Source organism: Mastigoproctus giganteus, chromosome 2 (genome assembly GCF_048544385.1).
Source record: "Mastigoproctus giganteus isolate SK-2022 chromosome 2, ASM4854438v1, whole genome shotgun sequence".
Lineage (NCBI taxonomy): Eukaryota > Metazoa > Arthropoda > Arachnida > Uropygi > Thelyphonidae > Mastigoproctus > Mastigoproctus giganteus.
In genome coordinates, this window is record NC_143576.1 from 252,407,546 (window position 1) to 252,431,561 (window position 24,016).

The 24,016-nt window shown below is 37.0% G+C and overlaps 1 protein-coding gene across 4 annotated transcripts in view; it reads left to right on the top strand.

Moving 5' to 3' along the window:
• LOC150090382 (uncharacterized) overlaps nt 1-24,016 on the top strand; it is a 201,624-nt gene that overhangs the window by 49,714 nt on the left and 127,894 nt on the right. For all 4 annotated transcript variants that reach the window (XM_090369095.1, XM_090369093.1, XM_090369092.1 and 1 more), the window contains exon 8: nt 13,662-13,787. In XM_090369095.1, coding sequence (XP_090225221.1) covers nt 13,662-13,787 — 126 coding nt within the window. The remainder of the gene's footprint in view (nt 1-13,661; nt 13,788-24,016) is intronic.

Here is a 24,016-nt window from a genome sequence, read left to right on the forward strand (position 1 = left end):
CAAAGTTAATATAAAATATAAAATAAAATCAAGATGCGCAATCATAAATCCATGAAGGTAAAATTAAGAAAGATCAATCAATGCAGTTAAGAAAAAAGAAATATAATATAATAGAAAAAGCAATCATAGGTAGTGTATACTTAACCTAAGCAAAGCTTTTGTATATATTAATAGTTATATTAGTGATAAAAGGAAAGCAAGAAATAAAGCAAAGCAAGAAAGTTAAAAGACAATAACTAATATTTATGGGTTAATGCAGTTGCAAGCAATCATGCAATACACCCACAATGTCTATAGAATATCATTAGAAAAAGTAAATCAATCCAATAATAAGAATACCATCAAGGACTTAAGAAAACGCAAAAAAAAAAAAAAAAAAAATTATTATTATCGCTTTTTACCGACAATCTAGATGACTTCAACTGGGGCCAACCACCCAGAATGAAGGCAAAAAACGACAAGAAGTTCTCTGTTTCTGTGATGATCAATATATGCTAAGTAATTTAAATCTAAACCAAATATAAACCAGTATAGACCGAACATAAATCGAATATAAATAAATCGAATGAAGATAATTAATTAAGAAAAATTTTGAAATATTAGAATCAAAGGTAAGAAATATAAGTAAAATATAAATGTAAGCATATATTAATCATCGTTGACCCGACAGAGAACGTAATTTAAGGATTAAAACAAGATTAAATATATAATACATACTACATTTGACCGTATCTAGGACATAATGTAATAGTCGTCAAAATAATATGTGGTGCCCCCTATGTGATGGATACGGTAAAAATAAATAATTAAATTAAATTAACGCAAAGAGAAACATGCAGATAGTAAGAAGAAAAACTAAAGGAGTAGGAAAAATAGAACCTGAACTCCACAAAGGCGAAAAATAGTGGTATAGATAAGAAATAGTTTCTCCTACGTCCTCGGATTGCCCTAATAATTTCGGAGAAATAAAAATAAAGAGTGTAGGACAGCTTAAAGGCATTACAAGATATAAGTTGTGGCTCGGGTATGCCCGGGATCGCAAACCCGTTCCTATAGTAGGACCCTGAGCTGAATTTGCATGTTATCTCAGCGTGAATTTAAGTAAATTTAAATGAATTTAACTATATGTATTAAAAAAAAAAATAAAAAAAAAAAAAAAAAAAATGATACACTGTAATTTGCAAGCCGGTGGGTACAAGTTTTCTACGCCGTAAGACACCAAGAATGCAAAGTGTATCCTATTTACATATATACATGGCACTAAATATAACGATTTTATTGAAAATTATATTGAAACGATAGGTTCAGAAAACAAATTTTTGAAATTAATTATGCTAATTGCTTTCCTGAAGTGATATTTCAGGTAAGCAATAGGGAAATTATTATTAATAAACTTGCCGTACAACGCTGTTAAGCCTGTTGAACAATTTTTATTACTATTGCTGATATAAGCAATCCTTAAACATTGCGATAAAATTATATTAGCATGCACTGATTTTGATACATTTGATTTCCAGTTTGTAAGGCTGACTACGTTAAAATTAAATGCATCTCTTTTATTATATACGTTTACGTCTATTTTATTATTATGTAATATTTCTATATGAAGATCCAAGTAATTTGCTATAGTATCGGAACTATTAGTTTTTTCCAACACAAGCTCCCCTGGATATAATCCACTGTAATCCTGGACAAAATGTGGACAATTAAAAACACATATATCATCTACGTATCTGTATATAAGTAGGTTATCTTGAAATTCTCTTTCTGTATAATACAGATAAAGGTTTGCGATTATGCTTGATGCTGGACTTCCCATAGGGGTGCCAGTGACTTGCAAATATAACGATGTTCCGTCATATACATAGTTATTAAAGATGCATAATTTTATTAGAGAATTCCAATAGGTTAAATCAACCTTTATAGCATTTTTATTTTCTAAATATAGTTTCTGGAGGACGACTTCTAAGTTATTAAGGTTAATGCTCGTAAATAGACTGTTAAAGTCAAAAGTTTGTATTTGATGAATATTATTATTTTTTAGAGCATTTATAATAGGTAAGTTATTATTTATTATAATAGTTTTATTTAAGTTATTTAATATACTTTTAAGTAACTTTTCTAACGTTTTTCCGGGAAATTTAGCATAACTATCTCTACATGATGTTATGAATCTAAAAGCAATTGGTGTTTTGTGACTATCTGCATGTTTCTCTTTGCGTTAATTTAATTTAATTATTTATTTTTACCGTATCCATCACATAGGGGGCACCACATATTATTTTGACGACTATTACATTATGTCCTAGATACGGTCAAATGTAGTATGTATTATATATTTAATCTTGTTTTAATCCTTAAATTACGTTCTCTGTCGGGTCAACGATGATTAATATATGCTTACATTTATATTTTACTTATATTTCTTACCTTTGATTCTAATATTTCAAAATTTTTCTTAATTAATTATCTTCATTCGATTTATTTATATTCGATTTATGTTCGGTCTATACTGGTTTATATTTGGTTTAGATTTAAATTACTTAGCATATATTGATCATCACAGAAACAGAACTTCTTGTCGTTTTTTGCCTTCATTCTGGGTGGTTGGCCCCAGTTGAAGTCATCTAGATTGTCGGTAAAAAGCGATAATAATAATTTTTTTTTTTTTTTTTTTTTGCGTTTTCTTAAGTCCTTGATGGTATTCTTATTATTGGATTGATTTACTTTTTCTAATGATATTCTATATATATATATATATATATATATATATATATATATATATATAGTAACATTAAACTGTTAATAAGCAAAAAAAGGAAAATGACAAAAGTTATGTCTGATGCTCCAAAATGCGCAGTGAAGGAAGTGCAACAGTAAAGGAAGCCAAAGGATATAAATAATGTGTGGTTTGTAACATAAATAAAGTGTCTGTGAAAATGGAAATGAAAAATACACAAAGTGCCTGAACTAAGAAGTTTAAGGGATAGTAGAAACTGGAAGGGAAGTAGTGGTGAAAAAGTGAAAGAATTTGAAAAACCTAGTACAAAAATGAACTGGGACTGAGGAAGCAAACATTATACAAAAATAATTTTATTCCAATAAATAACAAATAAATGAATAACACAGTATTCAGATATGGGAGGGCAATTTTAGCAAGAGGTCGAATCAAGGGATGGCAAATATGCAAAATCTGAATACAGTAAATGAAAAGATGATACATACCAGGAATTTCATCAGGGGACGACTCCTGACCATGTATCAGGCATTGCATTTCCAAACTTGTCTATAGTATTACAAAAAGGGTGGGAGCAAATGTGCGGCCTTTATCGTAATACTAACAGACAAGGTAGTCCCTATGCAGTGTAAAAATTAAGTTAATAATGTAATTTCTAAATTTAATACAAATTTACAAAAGTGTAATGTGAAATATAATACAAATGTTTGTACCATGCAGAAGGGGTAAAAAGTAATTAAATTAACATGGTTAAAAAATGTAAAAATTCAAATATACAGCAGAGAAATTTGATCAAAAAGTGTGGACAAGCAAAATGGTATAGGGAATGGTAAAATTCTTGGGGTGAGGAAGGGAGAAAAAGATGGTCAAAAGAAGGCGAAAATAGTGATAGGATGCAGGATAGTTGGAGTGTTCGTATCACCCTTGTATTATGGACAGGAAAAAGATAGAAAAAGACAGTATAAAGATAAAGTGTAGAAAAAGTCATTAAAAATACTGAACTTACTGGGTGTGTAAGGGTAAACCTTATAGAAAGGGTTCTGGTATAAGCAAACATTAGTAAAAATGGGTGTTAATACCATAGGCTTGTAGAGAAGAAGGTAAGAAGTTTGGAAACGCAGTGCTTGATACATGGTCAGGAGTAGTCCCCTGATGAAATTCCTGGCTGTGTATCATCTTTTCATATACTGTATTCATATTTTGCCTATTTGCCATCCCTCAATTCGACCTCTTGCTATTGCCCTCCCATATCTGATAAATATAAATATTTGTATTTATCAGATATAACAAATAAATAAATTTTTTTATTTATTTGTACTAGATTTTTCAAATTCTTTCACTTTTTCACCACTACTTCATTTCCATTTTCACAGACACTTTATTTATGTTACAAACAACACATTTTAGTCTTATTTTTGAAGCTTCATTTATACCAGTACATTCATAAAGTTCCTGGAATTTTATTGTAAAAGTTTGAGTGAAAAGTTGGGCTTACTAACCTAATCATCTTCAAAATACCTTCCTTTTACAAACATTCTTTAAAATTGTGCTTTTTTTTTTTACAATGCATAGGGGCCCCCTTTGTCATTTTCTTTGATGTTATCCACTCTAGTGAAATGACAACACCTAAGCCCTATTTTTAGTTTAGGGAACAGCAAGAAATCAGATGGTGCAAGGTCAGGGGTGTAGGCAGGCTGCATGACTGTGATTTATTATTTTTTTTTCACAGCCAGAACTCCTGAACTGCCTGCAGCCTATTCGATCTTCCGACAGTGGGTGTGGGACAAACTTTGCACCACTCGATTCGTCCCTAAACCTTGCATACAGATGGGTGTACTGAGCCTACAGAGAGACAGTCCAACTTCACAAGCAATCTCAACAACAGTCATTCACCTATCATTTCGCACAAGTTCCTTCACTTTCGTGACATTTTTGTTGTTTCGTGATGTTGAAGGGCATCCACTGTAAGATTCATTTTCCAGTGTTTCCTGTCCATTTTTAAATGATTAAACCACTCATGAAGAAAACTGTGTTTTCTTCAAAGCATAATCTCCATAAACTTTCTGTAATTCTTGCAGTGTTTCTGCAGCACTTCTTGTGCTAACATCAAGTTCAAAAAAGAACTTTATTTTAGCACGCTATTCAAACTGTGACATTCCGCAATCAGTCAGTTGTAACCACGAGTGAAATGGTTGAGTCAGAGTTCCTACTTGGCATGGTGAGAACCAAGGTCAATATCAACGGCGCATTATGGCTGTAGCCCAAAATATTTAAACACCAGCATGCAATTTTGGGAACCTTTTGAACGTACTGGTATATATCTGTATTTCTTTTGGCTAATGTCATTGTGATATCTGACATAGTATATCTATGTTTTTTCTATGTAATCTAGAATAGTGGTTTCAGATGTAACGGAAGTCATTTTTCCATACTTTACATAATGCTTCACTCCCCCCCAAGCTTAACTAGAAACCAAATTTATTTAAAATAAGTGTGCACTGGATTCCATTCTACTATATCAATTTGGTACAATAATTAATATTATTATTAACAAAGGCCAAGCTTGTTTAGTATCAACCTTCAAAAAAAAATTAAAACATTTAATTAATCCTTACAGCCTTGCATACTTTGGTTGGTTCCCTACATAAACATCTGGTAACTTGAGTAAAAATTGGATCCCAGTTTAGCATGTAAAACCATATAAATATGTTTTACAATATCATAGCTGGTATATAATACTTATGTAAGAAATATTCTGAAATTTTCTTGGTAGGTGTTTATATGTATATAGGGCTGTTTCACTGGTCCTAAATAAATGTACACTGACTCTTTATCAGTGCCAGGACTAGGTGTTTTTGTGCCCTGAGCAAAAATAAATCCTTATCCCCAGTTATAGAATGTTTTTAGCTGTATTTTTGTATGGATTGTTATGCACCCTGACTTTTTGCTTGGAGAAGGTGCCTTGGCTGCCCCACCTAGGTTCTGTCACTGTTCTTTATTAACCCTTTCCTTGGTAGAGGTTAATAAAGTACCCTGTAGTTCACCCCTCTAATTTTTGCCCTTGCAAAGTGTTGCATGGCATCTCTCATAAAGCCAGCTGCCTATCTTATTAGTTGTATTTCCAGTTTGTGTTGTCGGTTATTCTCTATTGTTTAATGAGATGGCAATGCTGTCAGGGCAGTGATATTTGCTTTTAAATAAATAGCAAAATACACTGCCTGGCTGCTGCTATCTGCCATTGGCTTGAATCATGTAAGAAATATTCCGTAAAATTTCTACACAGTATTCCACACTTTCAATGGTGCCTCCATAGCCAGGTGGGCAGGAGCAGCAGTGCATAGCACAGGCTTCTTGATTAGACCGGGGTTCGAGCCCGTGACCACCAAATACGGAGGATGCAGAAAGGTCAGGGAATGACCACCGCATATCCCCAGAGCAATATGGCCTTAGTTGCTAATGCTCCTAAAAACCAAAATAACAACAACACTTTCAATACTACAAAGGGTACTAGGAAAGTTTTGCAATACAGCTTTGTTTATTTAATTTTTTCAAAGTAATTTCCTCTACATTCAATACACCTCTCCATCCTCCGAAACCAATCTTTAAACCAGTTCTGCCAAGTTTCACTAGGGAGTAAAGCACACTCGTTGTCCCAAGCCCGTAGAAGGTCCTCATCACTGGAAAACTGCCTCCCTTTTAGCTTCATTTTCACATGCGGGAACAGTGCAAAGTCGCAGGGAGCAAGGTCTGGACTGTAGGGAGGGTGCTCAAGAAGTTTCAGTCCTGTCGTGGTCAAATATTCGGTGCAGGCTTTGGCGCGGTCAGCTGGAGCATTATCGTGATGGAAGTACCAGGTGTCCATTCTTTACTTTGGCCGCAGGTTCTTCATAGATCCAATGACTTTAGGCAGGCATTGTTCAGTATACCACTTAGCTGTGACTGTCTTCTGCGTGTCCAAAACGACACGTTCCACAATTCCACTCGATTTGAAAAATACAGCTATCATTTTCTTCTTTACAGATCGGGATTTTCTGACAATTACGGGTATGTCGTCATCATCAAAGACCCAAACTTTGTTTTGAGCCTTGGTCGGCAGATCGTAATAGTACAGCCAAGTCTCGTCACCTGTCACGATGTTGTTCACATACCGAGATTGTCCCTTATCAAACTTTTTTAACATCTCCCGGCACCAAGTCACACGTCGTGTCATCTGCTCTTCAGTCAGTTGATGCGGCACCCAGAGAGAACAAAGTTTCTTCACGTGCAAATGATCTTGCAGAATCGAACGAATTGCTGGTGCATTTAGGCCCAAAGTATCCTCTATCTGTTGGTAGGTCACTCGCCTGTTTTCGTCAAGCATTTTCCTCACAGCAGTAACGTTTTCCTCCGTAACTGACGTTCGTGGCCTTCCCGGCCTCTCAGAATCCTCCAGAGTGAAATTTCCCCTTTGGAATTCTCTATACCACCTGAATATCGTTGTACGATGTGGACAATCATCATCTAGTGCAAGAGTCATTTCTTCTAAGCACTGGTCTATGGTTAAACCACGCACGAAATTATACCGCAAAACTGTCCTTATCTCATTTTGTGACCACGATGCCATCACAAGCACTTTACACTCTCACTACTAATGAATAACTGAGCCCATCGACTTGCCGTGGCGGCTACTATGCACGTATGAACATGTCTCAACATGCAGCAACAAGCAGCTTCCTGTGATTCATTGTTGCGTCATATTGCAAAACTTTCCTAGTACCCTTTGTATGTTCAAGTATGTAGACTGCACTTAAAGACAGATATTGCACTTCTTGAAAGGGTCCAAAGATGGGTAACTTGCCTGGTGAGATTGGCAAAAGGACGACCATATGAGGAAAGACTTTGAATATGTAGGTTGCAGAGCTTGGAAACTAGGCACCTTAGAGGAGACTTGGTTGAGGTGTTTAAGGCTTTGAGAGGCATAAGGAAAATGAATGAGGACTAAAATTTCACAGTTGAGTCTAGAACTAGGGGCCATAATCTCAAGTTATGGTGGGAGATGTTTAGACTGGATTGCAGGAAGTTTTATTTTAGCCAGCGAGTTATAAGTTACCCACATGGGTGGTAGAGGCTGACAGTTTGGGGAAATTCAAAGGTCAGCTGGATAATTAACTATTAATTAACCATTAACTACCTACGAGAGGAGGGAAACTCATAGGTTGTCTATTTCCTTTTCTCTTATTGATTAGTTTAAGTTTTCTTATTATTTTATTCTTGTTTTTTATGTATTTTATTATTATTTTATTTATTTTATTTTTTTTTTTTTGGGTAGTGCAGCATCAACCATAGTCTTCCTTGCACCATGTGGCCATTGCTAATACTAATAATTTCTCCAGTGTCATTTGGCTTGGAGTCGATATATATTCTTTGTGTTGCTTTTCAACTAGGTGTTATCAAGTGACAGAAGCACTTGGACCATTCTCATATCAAAACCGGCTTCAATTCCTGGAGTAATGTGGGCATAGGATTGTACTGCTGAGCACCCATTTTGGGTTTATCTAGTCTTGGTTGCATAATTATTATTTTGAAAGTATCCCTGTCCTTTGGTATAAACATGCAGCACTGCTGGGTAGATCTAATATACAGTTATGTTTGGATCAGAGCATATCTGGTGCCTCCGTAGCCATGTGGGCAGGAGCAGCAGTGTGTAGTACACACTTCTTGATTAGACCGGGGTTCGAACCTATGACCACTGCATATCCCCGGAGCAATATGGCCTTAGTTGCGAATGCTCCTAAAAACCAAATAACAACAACAACAGAACATATCTGAACAGAATATTCATAGGAAATGAGAACAAGACTGTGCCATGAAAATATTCTCCACACCATTCACCTTCTCCAGCAGCTCATGTTTTTAGTACCAACAGTATGGTTACAGTGCCAGTGTATACTCTTACATAATCTGAAAAGCATAAATCAAGACTCATTCAACTGTGTTCCTTCCTAAATTTTAGTATATGTTGTGTAAAAAATCATAACTACTTTCTCCTATCTACTTTTAGTTAAGATTGCTGTTACTAACTGCTATTAGTTAAGAAACATAAAATCCAAGGAAGGGAAGTGGGTTGACATCGCTGAACAGTGCAGCGTCGAGTCAGTTTGGTGTGACATAAGCGTTGGGAGATCAAAATTGAGAGTAGGAGTGTGTTATAGGCCTTATGACTCTGATGAGTATAATAAGAAACTGTACAGAGAAATAGTGGGCCAGTAAATCAGAGTTTTGTAGTGGAGGATTTTAATTTCCCAGATATTGACTGGAATTTGTGGGTTGGTCACTCACACACTAGCAAGGCTTTTGTGGATTTATTGGATGATTGTTTTCTTCATCAGCATGTTCGGGAGGCAACTAGAGGGAGTAATACTCTTAATCTGATTATCAGTAGTGATTTTTCATGCATTAAGAATCTGCAGATAAAGGAACCACTAGGTGGCAGTAATCACAGTGCTGAAGTGGGATTTACTTAAAGAGGTAAATACCATCAGGAGTAAAGGGAAGGGTTTTTGCTTTTGTAAAGGTGACTACAGTGGTCTGAGACAGTAGTAGTGGCATGCGATGCAAGAAAGCAAGTGTATGAGCTTATGCAGCATCAGCCAAAAAAAAAAAAAATACCAAATAATTCCCTAAAAATGTTTGACTAGTTCCTCCTTAAATTTATTTAACCTATCCACTTCCACAACGACAGATGGAAGTTTGTTCCAGCAATAAACCACCTGCTGGCTAAAGGCAAATTTCTGCACATCTGTTCTACATCTGTCCTTCCTCAATTTCAATTTATGCCCCCTTAGATTCGTAATCTTAACAAGTGGAAGAATCCCATCAGAATTCAGTGTGCTCAACTCATTCAAGGCCTTACACACCTCAATCAGATCACCTTGCAGGTGCCTAGTCTCCAGCTGCTGCAATTTGCAGAACTTAAGCCTCTCCTGGTAAGAGGATCCCTTCATTCCCCTCACCAATTATGTTACCCTTCTCTGTACATGCTCGAGCAAATCTACATCCTTCCTAAAATGAGGCCTCCAGACCTGCACGCAGTATTCAAGACGTGGCCTGACCATTGCCTTATACAGAGGGACAATTACCTCCTTTTCCCTGCTAGCAAAATTCCTGTATATCATTGACAACACCCCATGACGTGCCCTTGCAGCCTGTCTGCATTGCTCAGAAACTTCATATCTGACTGCACAATTACTCCCAAGTGTTTTCATTTTCTACCACCTTAAGTGTAGTACGACACAGTTGGTATGTTTCTCTGGGGGTTACTTCTACCCATATGCATTACTTTGCATTTTTCAATGTTAAACTTCAATTGCCACTTCTCAGCCCATCTGCCCAAATTTTCTAGATCCTGTTGCAGTAACACACTGCCATTACTGTCATTAACAACTCTGCCAACCTTTGTTATCATCTGCAAACTTCGATACTAAGCCTGATATACCTTCATCAATATCATGGATAAATATACAAAACAACCATGGTCCCAACACCAAACTCTTTGGGACGCCACTAATAACATTAGTCCACAAACAGCAGTATCCATTGATTACCACCCTCTGTCTTCTCCCACTCAACCATCTTTTTATCCTTTGTAGCAACCTACCCTTAATGCCATTCTGCTTCAATTTGTACAGTAGTCTTCCATGCGCAACAGTGTCAAAAGCTTTCCTGAAATCAAAGTACATGATATCAAAATTATTTTTTGCATCCAGTTCCTTTGTAACCACTTCATAATAACCAATCAAATTTGTTAGGCAAGACATTCCCTTAACAAACCCATGCTGTCTGGATTATTGCTGTAGTCTTGCCTAGATGATCCTGCAATGCATCTTTAACCAGTGACTCCATTATTTTCCCTGGAACAGAAGTTAAACTAACTGGTCTGTAATTACTTGTCACCCTTCGATCCCCCTTTGTGAATTGGGGACACATTTGCACATCTCCAGTCCGTGGGGATCTCCTCTGAGCCCAAGGATGCTCTCATAATTATGACTAAGGGTTTGCTTACTTCCTTTGACGCCTCCTTTAATATAACTGGATAGGGTTCGACCCCGTGACCACCAAATGCGGAGGATGCAGGAAGGTCAGGGAATGACCACCGCGTATCCCCGGAGCAATATGGTCTTAGTTGCTAATGCTCCTAAAAACCAAATAACAAAACAAACATAACAGGATAGATCCCATCCACCCCCAGTGCCTTTCTTATGTTTAACTTCAACAATTTCTCCTCATCTTTGTTCTCAGTTATTACAAAATTATTAAGCACCCTGTTAAAATTTGTATTACCCTCTCTGGTTGCCTCTCAAACATGCTGCTGCAGAAAACAGTCATCCAATAAATCCACAAAAGTCTTACTAGTGTGTGTTTACCAACCCATAAGTTCCAGTCTATATCTGGGAAGTTAAAATCCACCATTATAAGGCATTCCGATTTACTAGTCCACTATTTCTCTGTACAATTGTTCATTGTACTCATTCAAGTCATTAGGTCTATAGCACACTTCTACTATTATTTTAGATTTCGCAGTGCTTATGTCACACCAACCTGATTCAACAGTGCACTGTTCATCTATATCAACTGGATGCACTTCTTTTGATTTTGTTTTTCTTAATTAACAGCATAACAGCTCCTCCCTTTCTATCCTTTCTGTACACATTGTACTCCCCAAATTCCAGTTCTGCATTCCTTATATCTGTGTCATACCACGTCTCTGCTATCCCAACAATACCGTCTTTGATGTCTTAACCAGCACATCAAATTTATTTACTATACTTCTAGCATTGGTATACATGTACGTATTCTTATTATTAGTTACTCTAACACATCCCATATACCCACCTATTTCACAATGACTGCCATCAGTCCCTGAAACCCCGAAAACCCCTCGCTCCAGGTCGCTGCTTATTCTAATAGAAGTAGTGCAAGAATCACCTACACCTCTGCCTGCGGCTCCTTTAAACTTTTAGTCTGAATCCCCCACAAGCTAGCAGTTTTCCGACCCACCTAACACTGTCTCGATAGCATGAGCAAATATTATTGCACCCTTTCTATTTAAGTGTATCCCATCCCTGTGGAAGCAGTCTCTCCTGTTAACAAGCACAGACCAGGCTGAAAAAAAATTCTACCCCTTGAGCCTTGCACATTTCCTCCAGGGCCAAATTGATTGACAAGGCTCTCATCATGTACTACCTCCTATCGTGTCTGGGCAGAATTGCAGACACTTTCAAATTTAACCCTAACTCAATACGTTTTTGCAACATTGACCTGTACTTGTTAAGTAAATCTGCAGATCTACTCTAAATGTCATTGGTGCCAACTTGTACGATATCACCCTTTGTGTCCGTAAAAGATGATGTATGCTTTATGTCATCAACTTTGCCCCTGGCAGACATACCCTGGTCCTATTCCATCTATCCTTTTTTACACAATATAAATTCCCCGTCTCCCTGACAATAGAGTCACCGACGATAACTAACTCCTGTGGGACCAGTGCACACTGCCTTGTAGATTGCCGCTGTGTTGCGTGATGCCCAGGAGTGAGCTTTGCCGTTGAGTTGGGCAGCTGAGAGCTTGACGGGCCCCTCATTAATTTCTTTGAGGGCATCTACCCCACACCCCAAGCTCTCATAGACACCCATTAGAACGTTGAGTTTATGCCTAATTTCTAGACACTCTCTGCACCTGGCACACACAAAGACATCCTACTTGGCTAGGTCATGTTCCGTTCCAGAGTTCGGCAAAGATTCACAAGTTGCACATTTTTTTAGGCTGTGATGTGTTGGAGAATCCCTCAGTTCTCCCCCAAGTTACAGAACTCCTGCCACTTTGTGCCCATTGCTTTTCTGCTCTAGTCTGGGCCATGATATTTTAAATTAATAAATTTAATTAATTGTCGATACTACACTATCTAATAGAATCCCAAGTGCAGGGATGTGAATTACGTTATATAATTTTACGTTAGAGCTACCTAGTTACAAATTTTCTCTTACGAAGAAAGGCTTAAGGTTTGCAAATTACAGTGTCTGGAGACTAGGCACCGGCGAGGTGATCTGATAGAGGTGTATAAAGCCTTGAATGGTTTGGGCATGCTCAATGCTGATGGGATTCTTCCTCTTGCTCAGAACAATCACCTGACAGGGTATAAATTCAAATTGAGGAAGGATAGATGTGTGGAAGTTTGCCTTTAGCCAGCGGGTGGTTGGTTGGTGGAACAGACGTCCATCCTTTGTTGTGGAAGTTGATAGCCTAAATAAATTTAAGGCTGAGCTGGACAGGTATTTGGAATGAATGGAGGGGTGAAATGGGATGTTTTTTTTTTTTTTGGCTGATGCTGCATAAGCTTGCTTTCTTGCATCATTTGCCTCTACTAATGTTAATGCTTAGATACCCGTTTTTTGCATTCTAATTTAGGACCAAGGAAAGGTTCCATTTTGAGGTTCACTAGACATGCAATGCAATGTCTGTATCATTACATCACAAGGAAACTAAGTTGAAATACTTAATCCCTGAAATATAAAAAATTTCCATTAAAAAAGCTCATACTTAAAAAAAAAAATAAGACAAATGAATTTTAAGTGAAATCCATCTCAAAAAACAAAGTGGGATTCTTTAAAGCCTGTACAGATTAAAACCAAAGGGATGAAGTCATTGAATATTTCAGAGTTTAACCTCATTTTTCACTAATATCAAAGATGCCTTCTGTTTGAAGATGTAAGTAAGCAAATAAACTGCTGATTCTTTTCTACAAATTTCTCAAAGTTTTTGAAGGGTTAGACTGGCTTCCTTCACTGTTATATTATTAAATGTAACTGATGTTTGTTAATATTGTTTCAGTTGCTGTTGTCTGTGTTTGTTTATTTGTTAGGTAACTGGTATTCATTTTATATTTCAGATATAGCAAGCATAAAGAAAGAATATCTCTCTTCTGAAGAAACACTGCCATCACCACTGACACCATCAAAAAAAAAGAAGAAAAAGAAAACCAAAGATCGTGATAGATTATTAACATCGCAGTTTGGTATGCTTATACACTAAAACCATTAGTAATATTAAATGAGGCTTTTCCCTTTATGATGAATACTAAATTTTTTAAAATTTATTATATGTGTACAACAACAGGGTACCAGCCCACCCACCGATGAGGAAGCCAGTAAGCTTTGAAACTGTGCTGTCTGGATGGTGGTATCTGCCGAGAATAAGTAATGTTAGTCTTCTCCATAGGTGAAGGCTTATTTATTTAGGGTAGTACAATACCATGGCAACTCGCTGTGATGCATTCATACATATACTTCCTCGGTAGTATGTATGAAATGATGTATGTGCAGTAACCACGCATAAACAAACTCTTTCATGCTTTACAATTGTTGTCAGCTTTGGTGCAGGTAGAAAATGAAGGTTGGAGATTTAGATGCAAGCCATTTGTGATATGCAATCTTATCTTGAACAGCCTTAGCAAATTTATTGGTAACCAACGTTTAGATGAAGAATGAGATTTTAAGGTGGAGTGTGGAATAAATGACCATTTCAGTGAAATTATTCAACAAGAATAATTTCACTGACATGATACGAGCAAACATTAGCATCAGAAGATTTAAAACACTAATCCAATCAAGGAAAAGAAATCTTGCAGATCATCCCATTTTGCATTCTTGTAATGCCAGACATCATGAGGTTAAGAATGGCTACTAGAGAAAGGCTCCATTAGAGAAGAGACCCTTGTCAAGATTGTGATCTGAGGTGCCTATACTACTTCTCACTTCAACCATATTCTTAGAAGGGTTGTTTGTGAGAAATGGATCAAGCATGTTGGCTGTGTGGTTAAGAGTGTCTAGTATTCAGGTAGGCAAATGAACTATCTGTGCGAGGTCATTAGTAATTGCAAAAACCATAGCATCTCAATCAACAAAGTCCGTGCGACTAGAAAATGGAAGCCAACTGGAGTTGAGCATTAAAATCGCCAAGAAAAATTACCTCACTGTTAGGAAAGTGGGAGTGGAGAAAGTCAAGTTTCAAAGAGAGGAAGTCAGAGTTTCAAGTGATTAGTGGAGTTGGGTGAACGATTGAGATAACAAATAAATTCAACAGAATGTGGTAAAGAGATTTTAAGCCAGAGAACATCGAAAAGAGTAGATTACAAATTAAGTCTCTGACAGGGAATATCAGAATGGACATATGCACAAGAATCACCTTTGCAGTGAAAGGAATTGTACAGTAAATAATTAGAACTGAGATGAGCAATGGCTGAATCAACCAATAATTGGGATTCTGTCAGAAAAAGTATGTGGGGTTTGGCAGACTGCAAAAGGAAATGGACATCATTGAGATTGGAACTGAGACCATATATGTTTGTATAATGAGCGAGGAAGTATTTGGGAGGTTTAAATCTTTTCACAGGTAAGGTTGTCATATTAGTTTTGAGTATTCGTTATGTATTCAAGTAAGAAAAGGCAGGGAGGACATGTATAAGGTATGTTCGTGTCGGACGGCACCTGGGATTTCTCCCATCTCCGCGTGTGTTTCGCTGTATCGAGGACAGTACACTGTCAAGCCAGAGACTTGAAAGTGTGTGGGCCGTGTCTGTGCAGTGTGATATGTTGTGCCCATTGTTTATCTGGCTTATTGGCCGCCAGGCCCCTAGTGGGCCCAACGTTGCCCATACCCTGCCACGTGGAGGCTAGCTGGGTGTATCCAGTATCACAACAAATTGCTCTGGCAGGTCCTGCCACCTAGTTTCCTGGGATTTCAGTGGCTAGGACCTATTAAAAAAAAAAAAAAAAAAAAAAATTGCGTTTCCCATTAATGCTTAATGGGATTGCTGTTAGGAAATCACTGGTTGGGGTTGAACGCTAAAGAGATGTGTTAAAGGCCAAATTTTGATGTTATTAAATTTAGACATGTGAGGCTATACGCTAGCTAATAGTGTTAGTTGTCTTAGAGATTTACAGGAAACCGGTAGAATTTAGACGTTGATTAGAATTTGGCGGCATTAAGGATGTACTTTGGTTGATTTAGTTAGAGAGGGAGGGAGACTGAAGACTGGGGGGAAAACAGATAGAAGAATAGGGACGATAGAGTAGGCATCCCCAAAGAGGTCAGTGGAGACAAGCCCCACCAGGTGAAGTATGGGGGGTAGGCAGGCAGGAGAGGAGACAGAGATCTGTCTCCTCCCTCCCCTGCCTGGGGATGGGGTTTTAAAGGGAACCAGGTTAGAGTACCCAGTTCAGATCGCCGTTGGCAGCAAAGCTGCAGAATGTCTTCGTTGGTGTCATGTCCAAGGAGTGTCGAATCCGGTATGAGGGTTAATCTGCCCATCCCGCTCCGGGGGTGGGATATGTTAGCTGGCAGTGGGGAACCCACCAGGCAAGGGGGTGGGAGAGACACATTTACTTCATTCATAATCTGCATTCTCACTCTACTTGCATTCTTTTTTTTTTTTTTTTTTATTTATTTATTTTTATTTATTTTTATTTATTTTTTTTTTTTAAATACTTTTTTCTTATTTTATAATTTTTTTTTTCCAAGTTTCTTTTTTTTATACACATATATATATATATATATATATGATGTAATATAAAAGTTAGGCAAAGGTAATAAAAATAAAATAAAATAAATAAAAAGCTATCATTAGAGGCAGCAAATGCAAATCCTCCACATGAAGCCTAATTATATCTGATAATTAAAATAAATCTGATATTTAAAATAAAATAAAAACATCAGCCAGTAGTACGGCAAAAAAGTAGAGCGAAACACAACGTAAAATAATATAAAATAAACAAACAGGGAAGGGAAAGAAAGGGTAATAAGACAAAAAAGTAGTCGTTAATCCCCTGTATAATTTAGTCATTAAACCCAATTAATAAAAACGATGTAATTTTAAATAATGCCAATTATAATTAATTTAGCGGTTCCTCCCCAGAAGGTACCAGTTCCAAAAGACTTGAAATATCACCAAAAGGGGGGGTTAAAGAAACTACAAAAAATTAAAATATCAAAATAATAGACTGACCATCATGCCCCATATCGACAGAGGACCACGAGGCCAATAATGGTCATGGAATCGCTGCATTTCAATCGCCATACAAATCATCGCAAAGGCGGAAATATCGAAGAACCAAACCACCCTACCATTCTCCGATAGATCAACCAATGCAGAGGATTTGCATGGCGGTGGTCCTTATGCAGCGAGAAATAATCTATAGAACAGACAGCACTCTAGATCAGAGCCACACCACTGACACAATGTAAGCTTAACCAGCTTATATAATAGAAAGAAAAGAATAGATGGCGGCACAGGCGCTGCTTATTAGCATATCAACCCACTACTGCCACTAATTATATGATGTAATATAAAAGTTAGGCAATGTATTTAAAATTACATCGTTTTTATTAATTGGGTTTAATGACTAAATTATACAGGGGATTAACGACTACTTTTTTGTCTTATTACCCTTTCTTTCCCTTCCCTGTTTGTTTATTTTATATTATTTTACGTTGTGTTTCGCTCTACTTTTTTGCCGTACTACTGGCTGATGTTTTTATTTTATTTTAAATATCAGATTTATTTTAATTATCAGATATAATTAGGCGTCATGTGGAGGATTTGCATTTGCTGCCTCTAATGATAGCTTTTTATTTATTTTATTTTATTTTTATTACCTTTGCCTAACTTTTATATTACATCATATAATTAGTGGCAGTAGTGGGTTGATATGCTAATAAGCAGCGCCTGTGCCGCCATCTATTCTTTTCTTTCTATTATATAAGCTGGTTAAGCTTACATTGTGTCAGTGGTGTGGCTCTGATCTAGAGTGCTGTCTGTTCTATAGATTATTTCTCGCTGCATAAGGACCACCGCCATGCAAATCCTCTGCATTGGTTGATCTATCGGAGAATGGTAGGGTGGTTTGGTTCTTCGATATTTCCGCCTTTGCGATGATTTGTATGGCGATTGAAATGCAGCGATTCCATGACCATTATTGGCCTCGTGGTCCTCTGTCGATATGGGGCATGATGGTCAGTCTATTATTTTGATATTTTAATTTTTTGTAGTTTCTTTAACCCCCCTTTTGGTGATATTTCACGTCTTTTGGAACTGGTACCTTCTGGGGAGGAACCGCTAAATTAATTATAATTGGCATTATTTAAAATTACATCGTTTTTATTAATTGGGTTTAATGACTAAATTATACAGGGGATTAACGACTACTTTTTTGTCTTATTACCCTTTCTTTCCCTTCCCTGTTTGTTTATTTTATATTATTTTACGTTGTGTTTCGCTCTACTTTTTTGCCGTACTACTGGCTGATGTTTTTATTTTAAATATCAGATTTATTTTAATTATCAGATATATATATATTGTTATTCTTTTTGTATTATCATTCTATTGTGGTTTATTCCGTCTTTGTTCATTTTCTTAATTACATGTATTTTCTACACATAGGTATTATAGTTAATACATTACTGGTCTTTAAGCTAGCCTAATCTCGGTTATCTTAATTTCCCATGGCCTATACATTCAGGATTTTTCAACTTGTTACGTATTGCTAAAAAAAGTCATCAATTATTGATGAAAAACTGTAGCAATACTATTTTAAAACAATATGATATAATATTAAACATATTTATACATTTTTGTATTACATCTTTATACATTTTTGTATTACATCTTTATACATTTTTGTATTACATCACATGGACGTCAATCCCCTACTTCATCGGGGGCTTTGAGCAGATTGACGGTCCATTCGATGTAATGCATTTCTTACTTACCCGTTTCTGTTTGCATCTATCACAGCTTTGCTATTTAATCCAATTACTAAATTCTAAGTTTCTATTTTTAATTTTTTGGTCCCATGTTTATCTTAATTGTTATTAGTTAAATCAGTATTATTTATTATAAATTTATTATGAACCAAATTAATTCCCCATAATTTCTACAGCAACTGTGATAGAATACACAAAGCCCAACGGGTAAGTTTATTTAATATATTGCAATAATATTACTTACTTGATGTGTTTCAATGGAGGTCGTAGAGCCGAAGAGTCGAAAAAGGGGAAGTTTCCCGCCCTTAACTTGTTTTAAGGATGGCTATTTTTATTGCGCAGTCGCATTGACGTTTCAATGTGTTACTTCCATTAGGTTTCACGTTTCACTTCCATTAGGTTGTGTGCCGATGGTGTATTGGCCGAAGTCCCCGATCTTCAGGCCAATGTCTATTATGGTGGTTTTGTAGTTGGATTTCGATGAATTTACTTAGTTGTGTATTTACATAATTTTTACATTTATTTTTACATTTATTTTATGCCCCACCTCGGACAGTGCCGGTACCCGCTTTTCCAAGGCGTAACAGCACTTGATTGTCTAGAGGCAAAGCTATATACATATATACAGCCTCTTACAATGGGTGTGGGGGGGGGTGAATTTTGGCAATAGGTAGTAGTGCAGTCAGGCGACGAGCCTCGCCTGAGTGCAATAAACCTAATAAATAAGGGGATACTCTTCTGAGCAAATACTATTATATTTTTAGCTGGCTTTTGATAAATGCATGTGGGTCTACATTGGGATGGTGTTTTCTACTATTTGCGTATATGGCAGTTTTTATGTGATATCTACTGTATTGTTTGGGAATTTTGTTTCTATCCAGCATTATAATGAGTTTTTTAATAGCTATAATTACGTTATTTATATTGTTGCATATTTGTAATAGTCTGTTTGTCTGATTTCTTATGGTATTACCATGTACATGCTTTGCTATGTTACTTTCCCAGTGTGTGAGTTTTATTGTTTCGAAATTAAAATGGTCTCTTTTATCATAGTGATTTGTATATATTTTGTCTGGGTGGATGGCAATTTCGCTGTCTAAGTAGACAGCTTTTTGGTTGTTATCCGGATTTGTACATTCAATTTTAAGGTCTGCTGGGTAATTGTTCTTTGCTACGTTTATAAAGTTGTCATGGTTGAACACAATTACGTCATCTATATATCTATAGAATTTTATATCGTCCGTAATGTTACTTTCATAATAGTGCAGATAGAGGTTAGCCATGGCGCAAAAACTGCTGGATCCCATAGCTATACCCCTGCATTGTATATACGCTTTGCCTCCCATTAGAATGTAGTTCCCTTTTACACTGATTTTAGTAAGGTCATTCCAGTATTGTTTTTTGCATTGTAATATGCTGTGATATTTTTGGTAATATATCTGTAGTATAAAGATGTAATACAAAAATGTATAAATATGTTTAATATTATATCATATTGTTTTAAAATAGTATTGCTACAGTTTTTCATCAATAATTGATATGACTTTTTTTAGAATACGTAACAAGTTGAAAAATCCTGAATGTATAGGCCATGGGAAATTAAGATAACCGAGATTAGGCTAGCCTAAAGACCAGTAATGTATTAACTATAATACCTATGTGTAGAAAATACACGTAATTAAGAAAATGAACAAAGACGGAATAAACCACAATAGAATGATAATACAAAAAGAATAACAATATGTACTCTGTTCGTACCCATGCATTGCTAAAACAGCTACTGGGACAACAGAAAAAGCTAGAGATAGAAATAAATTAAGTAAAACTACTATAAAAGCATATTAAAAATAAAATACAACATGAATTATATTACAAAAGAATAATATATATATATATATTTTTATTTTTTTTTTTTCCCACTCATTCATCTTTTTCTCACACACCAGGAGGGGATGCAATGATGTGTAGTGTAAATTTAAATGCTAATTAAAACTAAGGTTAGTGTGTACTTAACTGTAGCATTTATGGTTTGTGTTCTTTTTCTTATATGCTTTTATTCATTCTTCTAGCTCTCATCTCATTTATTCGACTCTTACTTTCTGCACTGCACTCTCTGGGCACCGCAACTTACTGTTATTCTTCAGTTGTGGTGCAGGCCTAGCCACAAGTTTTTTTTTTTTTTTTTTTTGTAGGCCAGGGGAGAATGCACTGATAGTGTTTGTGGTTAGTAAATGTTTCTTAGTACAGTATATATAGAGTGATGTAAGTTATTTTTAACTTTGTATTCTTTCGGCCAATTACATTTGCTCTTCCACTCATTCCCATTTACTCTCTCTTTCCCTCATGCTAGGTCACTCTTTATTTCACCAAAACTGCCATTTATTCCCTTTTACCATAATTCCTAGTTCACTCAGTTCCCAGCCTATTCATTGTCTTTCATTCTCATTCATTCATACTACATTGCATCCCTTTGCTACTAGCCTACTGATATTTTTCAGCTAATCTGCTCCCTGTACATCTCCCTCCCCTACGTGGTTACTTATTTGGCATGGGGCCCCAGGTTCCTACACATGGCAGGGTAATCCTGTGGAGGTTTGCCATGTCAGGTTTCTGTCAGGGTGCAGAATACTGCTATCCTGACAGTTTTTAAGTCATCGTCTGGGCGTGGTGGGAAACTTGGGCAATTTTACTATTGATTATTGTTTAATTGCTGGGGGGCTGAATTGCCATTCTTTGCATTGCTCTGCGCATTTCGAATACTTTCTGTGTGAAAGATGTAAAAGCTTTATAATTTTGCTCTTCTATGATGAACGGATGTTCTTCTCCCCTGGGAAGGGGACCAATCTGTGCTATTAGCTCTGTTCTGGGGATGTCATATATTATACATTCATATAGAATGTGTGCCCAGTCTTCACTTTCGCCACAGGTGCAGTTTGGGTCATCGGTCAGGCCTGAGGAGGCTAGTTTTGCCTTTAGGGAGCTGTGACCTGTCAATATAAATGTAGTAAAAAGTCCAGGGGCATACCACTTAAGTGGCTTTGGGCTAACCATTGACACCCATGGCAGAAACCGTTTAGTAACCAGACCTCTGGTTTCCTGCTCCCACTTTGTTTGCCATAGCTTGTGGAGCTTTGTGGCTATTCTTTTTCTTTCATCATTGAAGGTGTTGGCTGTGTCAAGGGCTATCCCCAGAAATTCTGTGGGTATGCCCTTTTTAAATCTATAATATAAGCCTCTTTTGGCTACTTCCAGGTAAAGTGGGAGAGTTCCGGCCAGCAACTGTAGTGCAGGGTGTGCTTACTGTGCGACATGCTCTCGTAATAGTGAGTAGTATTGTCCTTTGTATCGATTCTAATTTATTCCTATTTCTTACTGTGGCCGAGCGGATGAACCACGCACCGGCTCCATAGGTGATAACAGGTAGGAACATTGCACGGTATATGATTGCCAGGGTCTTTCTTTTGAGTCCCCATTCTGCTCGACTGATCCTGGCAATCATACCTGCATAATTTCTCACTTTCTTCGCCAAGTAGATCAAATGGGGGTAAAAAGTTAATTTTGAATCAAAGACCACTCCAAGATATTTTAGTTCTGTTACCATTTTTATAGTGGTTGTGTTAATTTTGATTTGTGGACGTCTTCTTATGTCCAAATTGCCTTTTAGAAGTATTTGTTTGGTTTTTTCAGGCGATATTTTGAGCATGTGCATTTGTGCCCACTCCTGCAGCTGCAAGAGGGCGGCATTTGATCTTTGCTTTACAACCACTCGTGAGTTACCTTTTACAAGGAAAATCATGTCATCTGCAAAGGCCAGGCTTTCCACGGGGCCCAGATCCAAGGCCAGAAATTCGTCCAGAACAATGTTCCAAAAGAAAGGGCCAAGGATTGAACCCTGCGGGCAGCCTTTATTCACAGGGCTTGTCAATTCCTGGAACCTTGTGCGTACTGAGACACTTCTGTCTGTAAGGTAGCTGTTTATTACCTTATAGAGGTTTTGTGGGGCATTTGCTTGGCGTATGTAGTAATGAAATTTTTAGTGAAACTAATGAAATTCTCCCTATGGCAAGAATATACCTAACTCCTTGACATAATGTGGTTTCAACAATGCTCCCCCCCCCACACACTATTCGGACTCTCTCAAGTCACTGTGGTGCCTCCATAGCCAGGTGGACAGCAGCAGCAGTGCGTAGCACACACTTCTTAATTAGACTGGGGTTCAAGCTCGTGGCCACCAAATACGGAGGATGCGGAAAGGTCAGGGAATGACCACTGCATATCCACGGAGCAATATGGCCTTAGTTGCTAATGCTCCTAAAAGCCAAATAACAACATCAAATCACTATCTACCAGAGTAGAGATAGCTATTATATACTAGCTTATCTGGAACTCTCCTAGAGAGTTGCCAATAGGTTCAGTCTGGTGGACTATCCAGCAGCTGGCTTATAGACAGTTTTAGAGCTGCCCTCAAAATGTAAGGAAGATTGGATCTCGCCATAATGTCCGTTATAGCCTCAAAAAAGATATCAATCATACTGCATGATGGAAGAGATTGGGAGGGGGATGCTGGAGCTTTGCTTTGGAGCCTAAGCATGGGTTCCACCACTTTTTCAAGCTTCCAATAAGCAAAGCTGTGGTTTTGCTCTGGTTGATGAGTTATCTACCGTCTAGTATTTCCTGCTAACGCAGAGGGGCAGCATTCCTCTGTGTGGTGTGGATGCCACACTTGAACCCCTTCTTGTGTTAGTTTGCACCTGAGTGGTCACCTCCATTATACTAGGTGCTGTATTTCAGGACTTACACAATGAGGTTACACCCAGCTTTACTAACTAACAGTCCCACCATCGTGAAGGTTCAAGCAGAGGATTTGGTTGTCACAGAATGGGCAGTCTTCTGAAATTAGATCCAATTGACTTGTGTCATCTGAATATTAGTTCCATCAGTGTTTTAGACTCTTGGGTAGCAAGGCCAGCTTGCTTGCCATACCTGAGAGAATGTCTGTGGAAGCCTGAAGTACTGATACTGTGCAACCCAGAGCTGTGTAGGTTTCTCTAGATGTTATACTCTTCCTCCTCAAGCTTAAAACTAGCATGTCACAAAGTATAATTTTTCAGACTTTTGAAAATTTTTACAAATATTTGATTTTTCTGTATTGCATTCTTATGCTTTGTATCTTTAACAATATCATTACAACCATGTAATAAGAATGTTATTAGTGTCATGTAATAATAGTGATGGATTTTTGTATCTTATTATTATTTTAAAGAATTAAACTGTAAATATAAGTGTTGATCAGCCAAAAATTAAATCCTATATTGAAAAATGCATAAGTGGTAAGGAACTGTTCTTACATCTTGCTACTTTTTGAGAATCCATGTGGCCTATTACCTTCAACAGGTGATCTGTTTTGGCCCTTAGCCTAAAAATTTTGAATGTTACTACTCTACAGAATGCAATATTTGTTATTACTACTGTAATGTTACTACT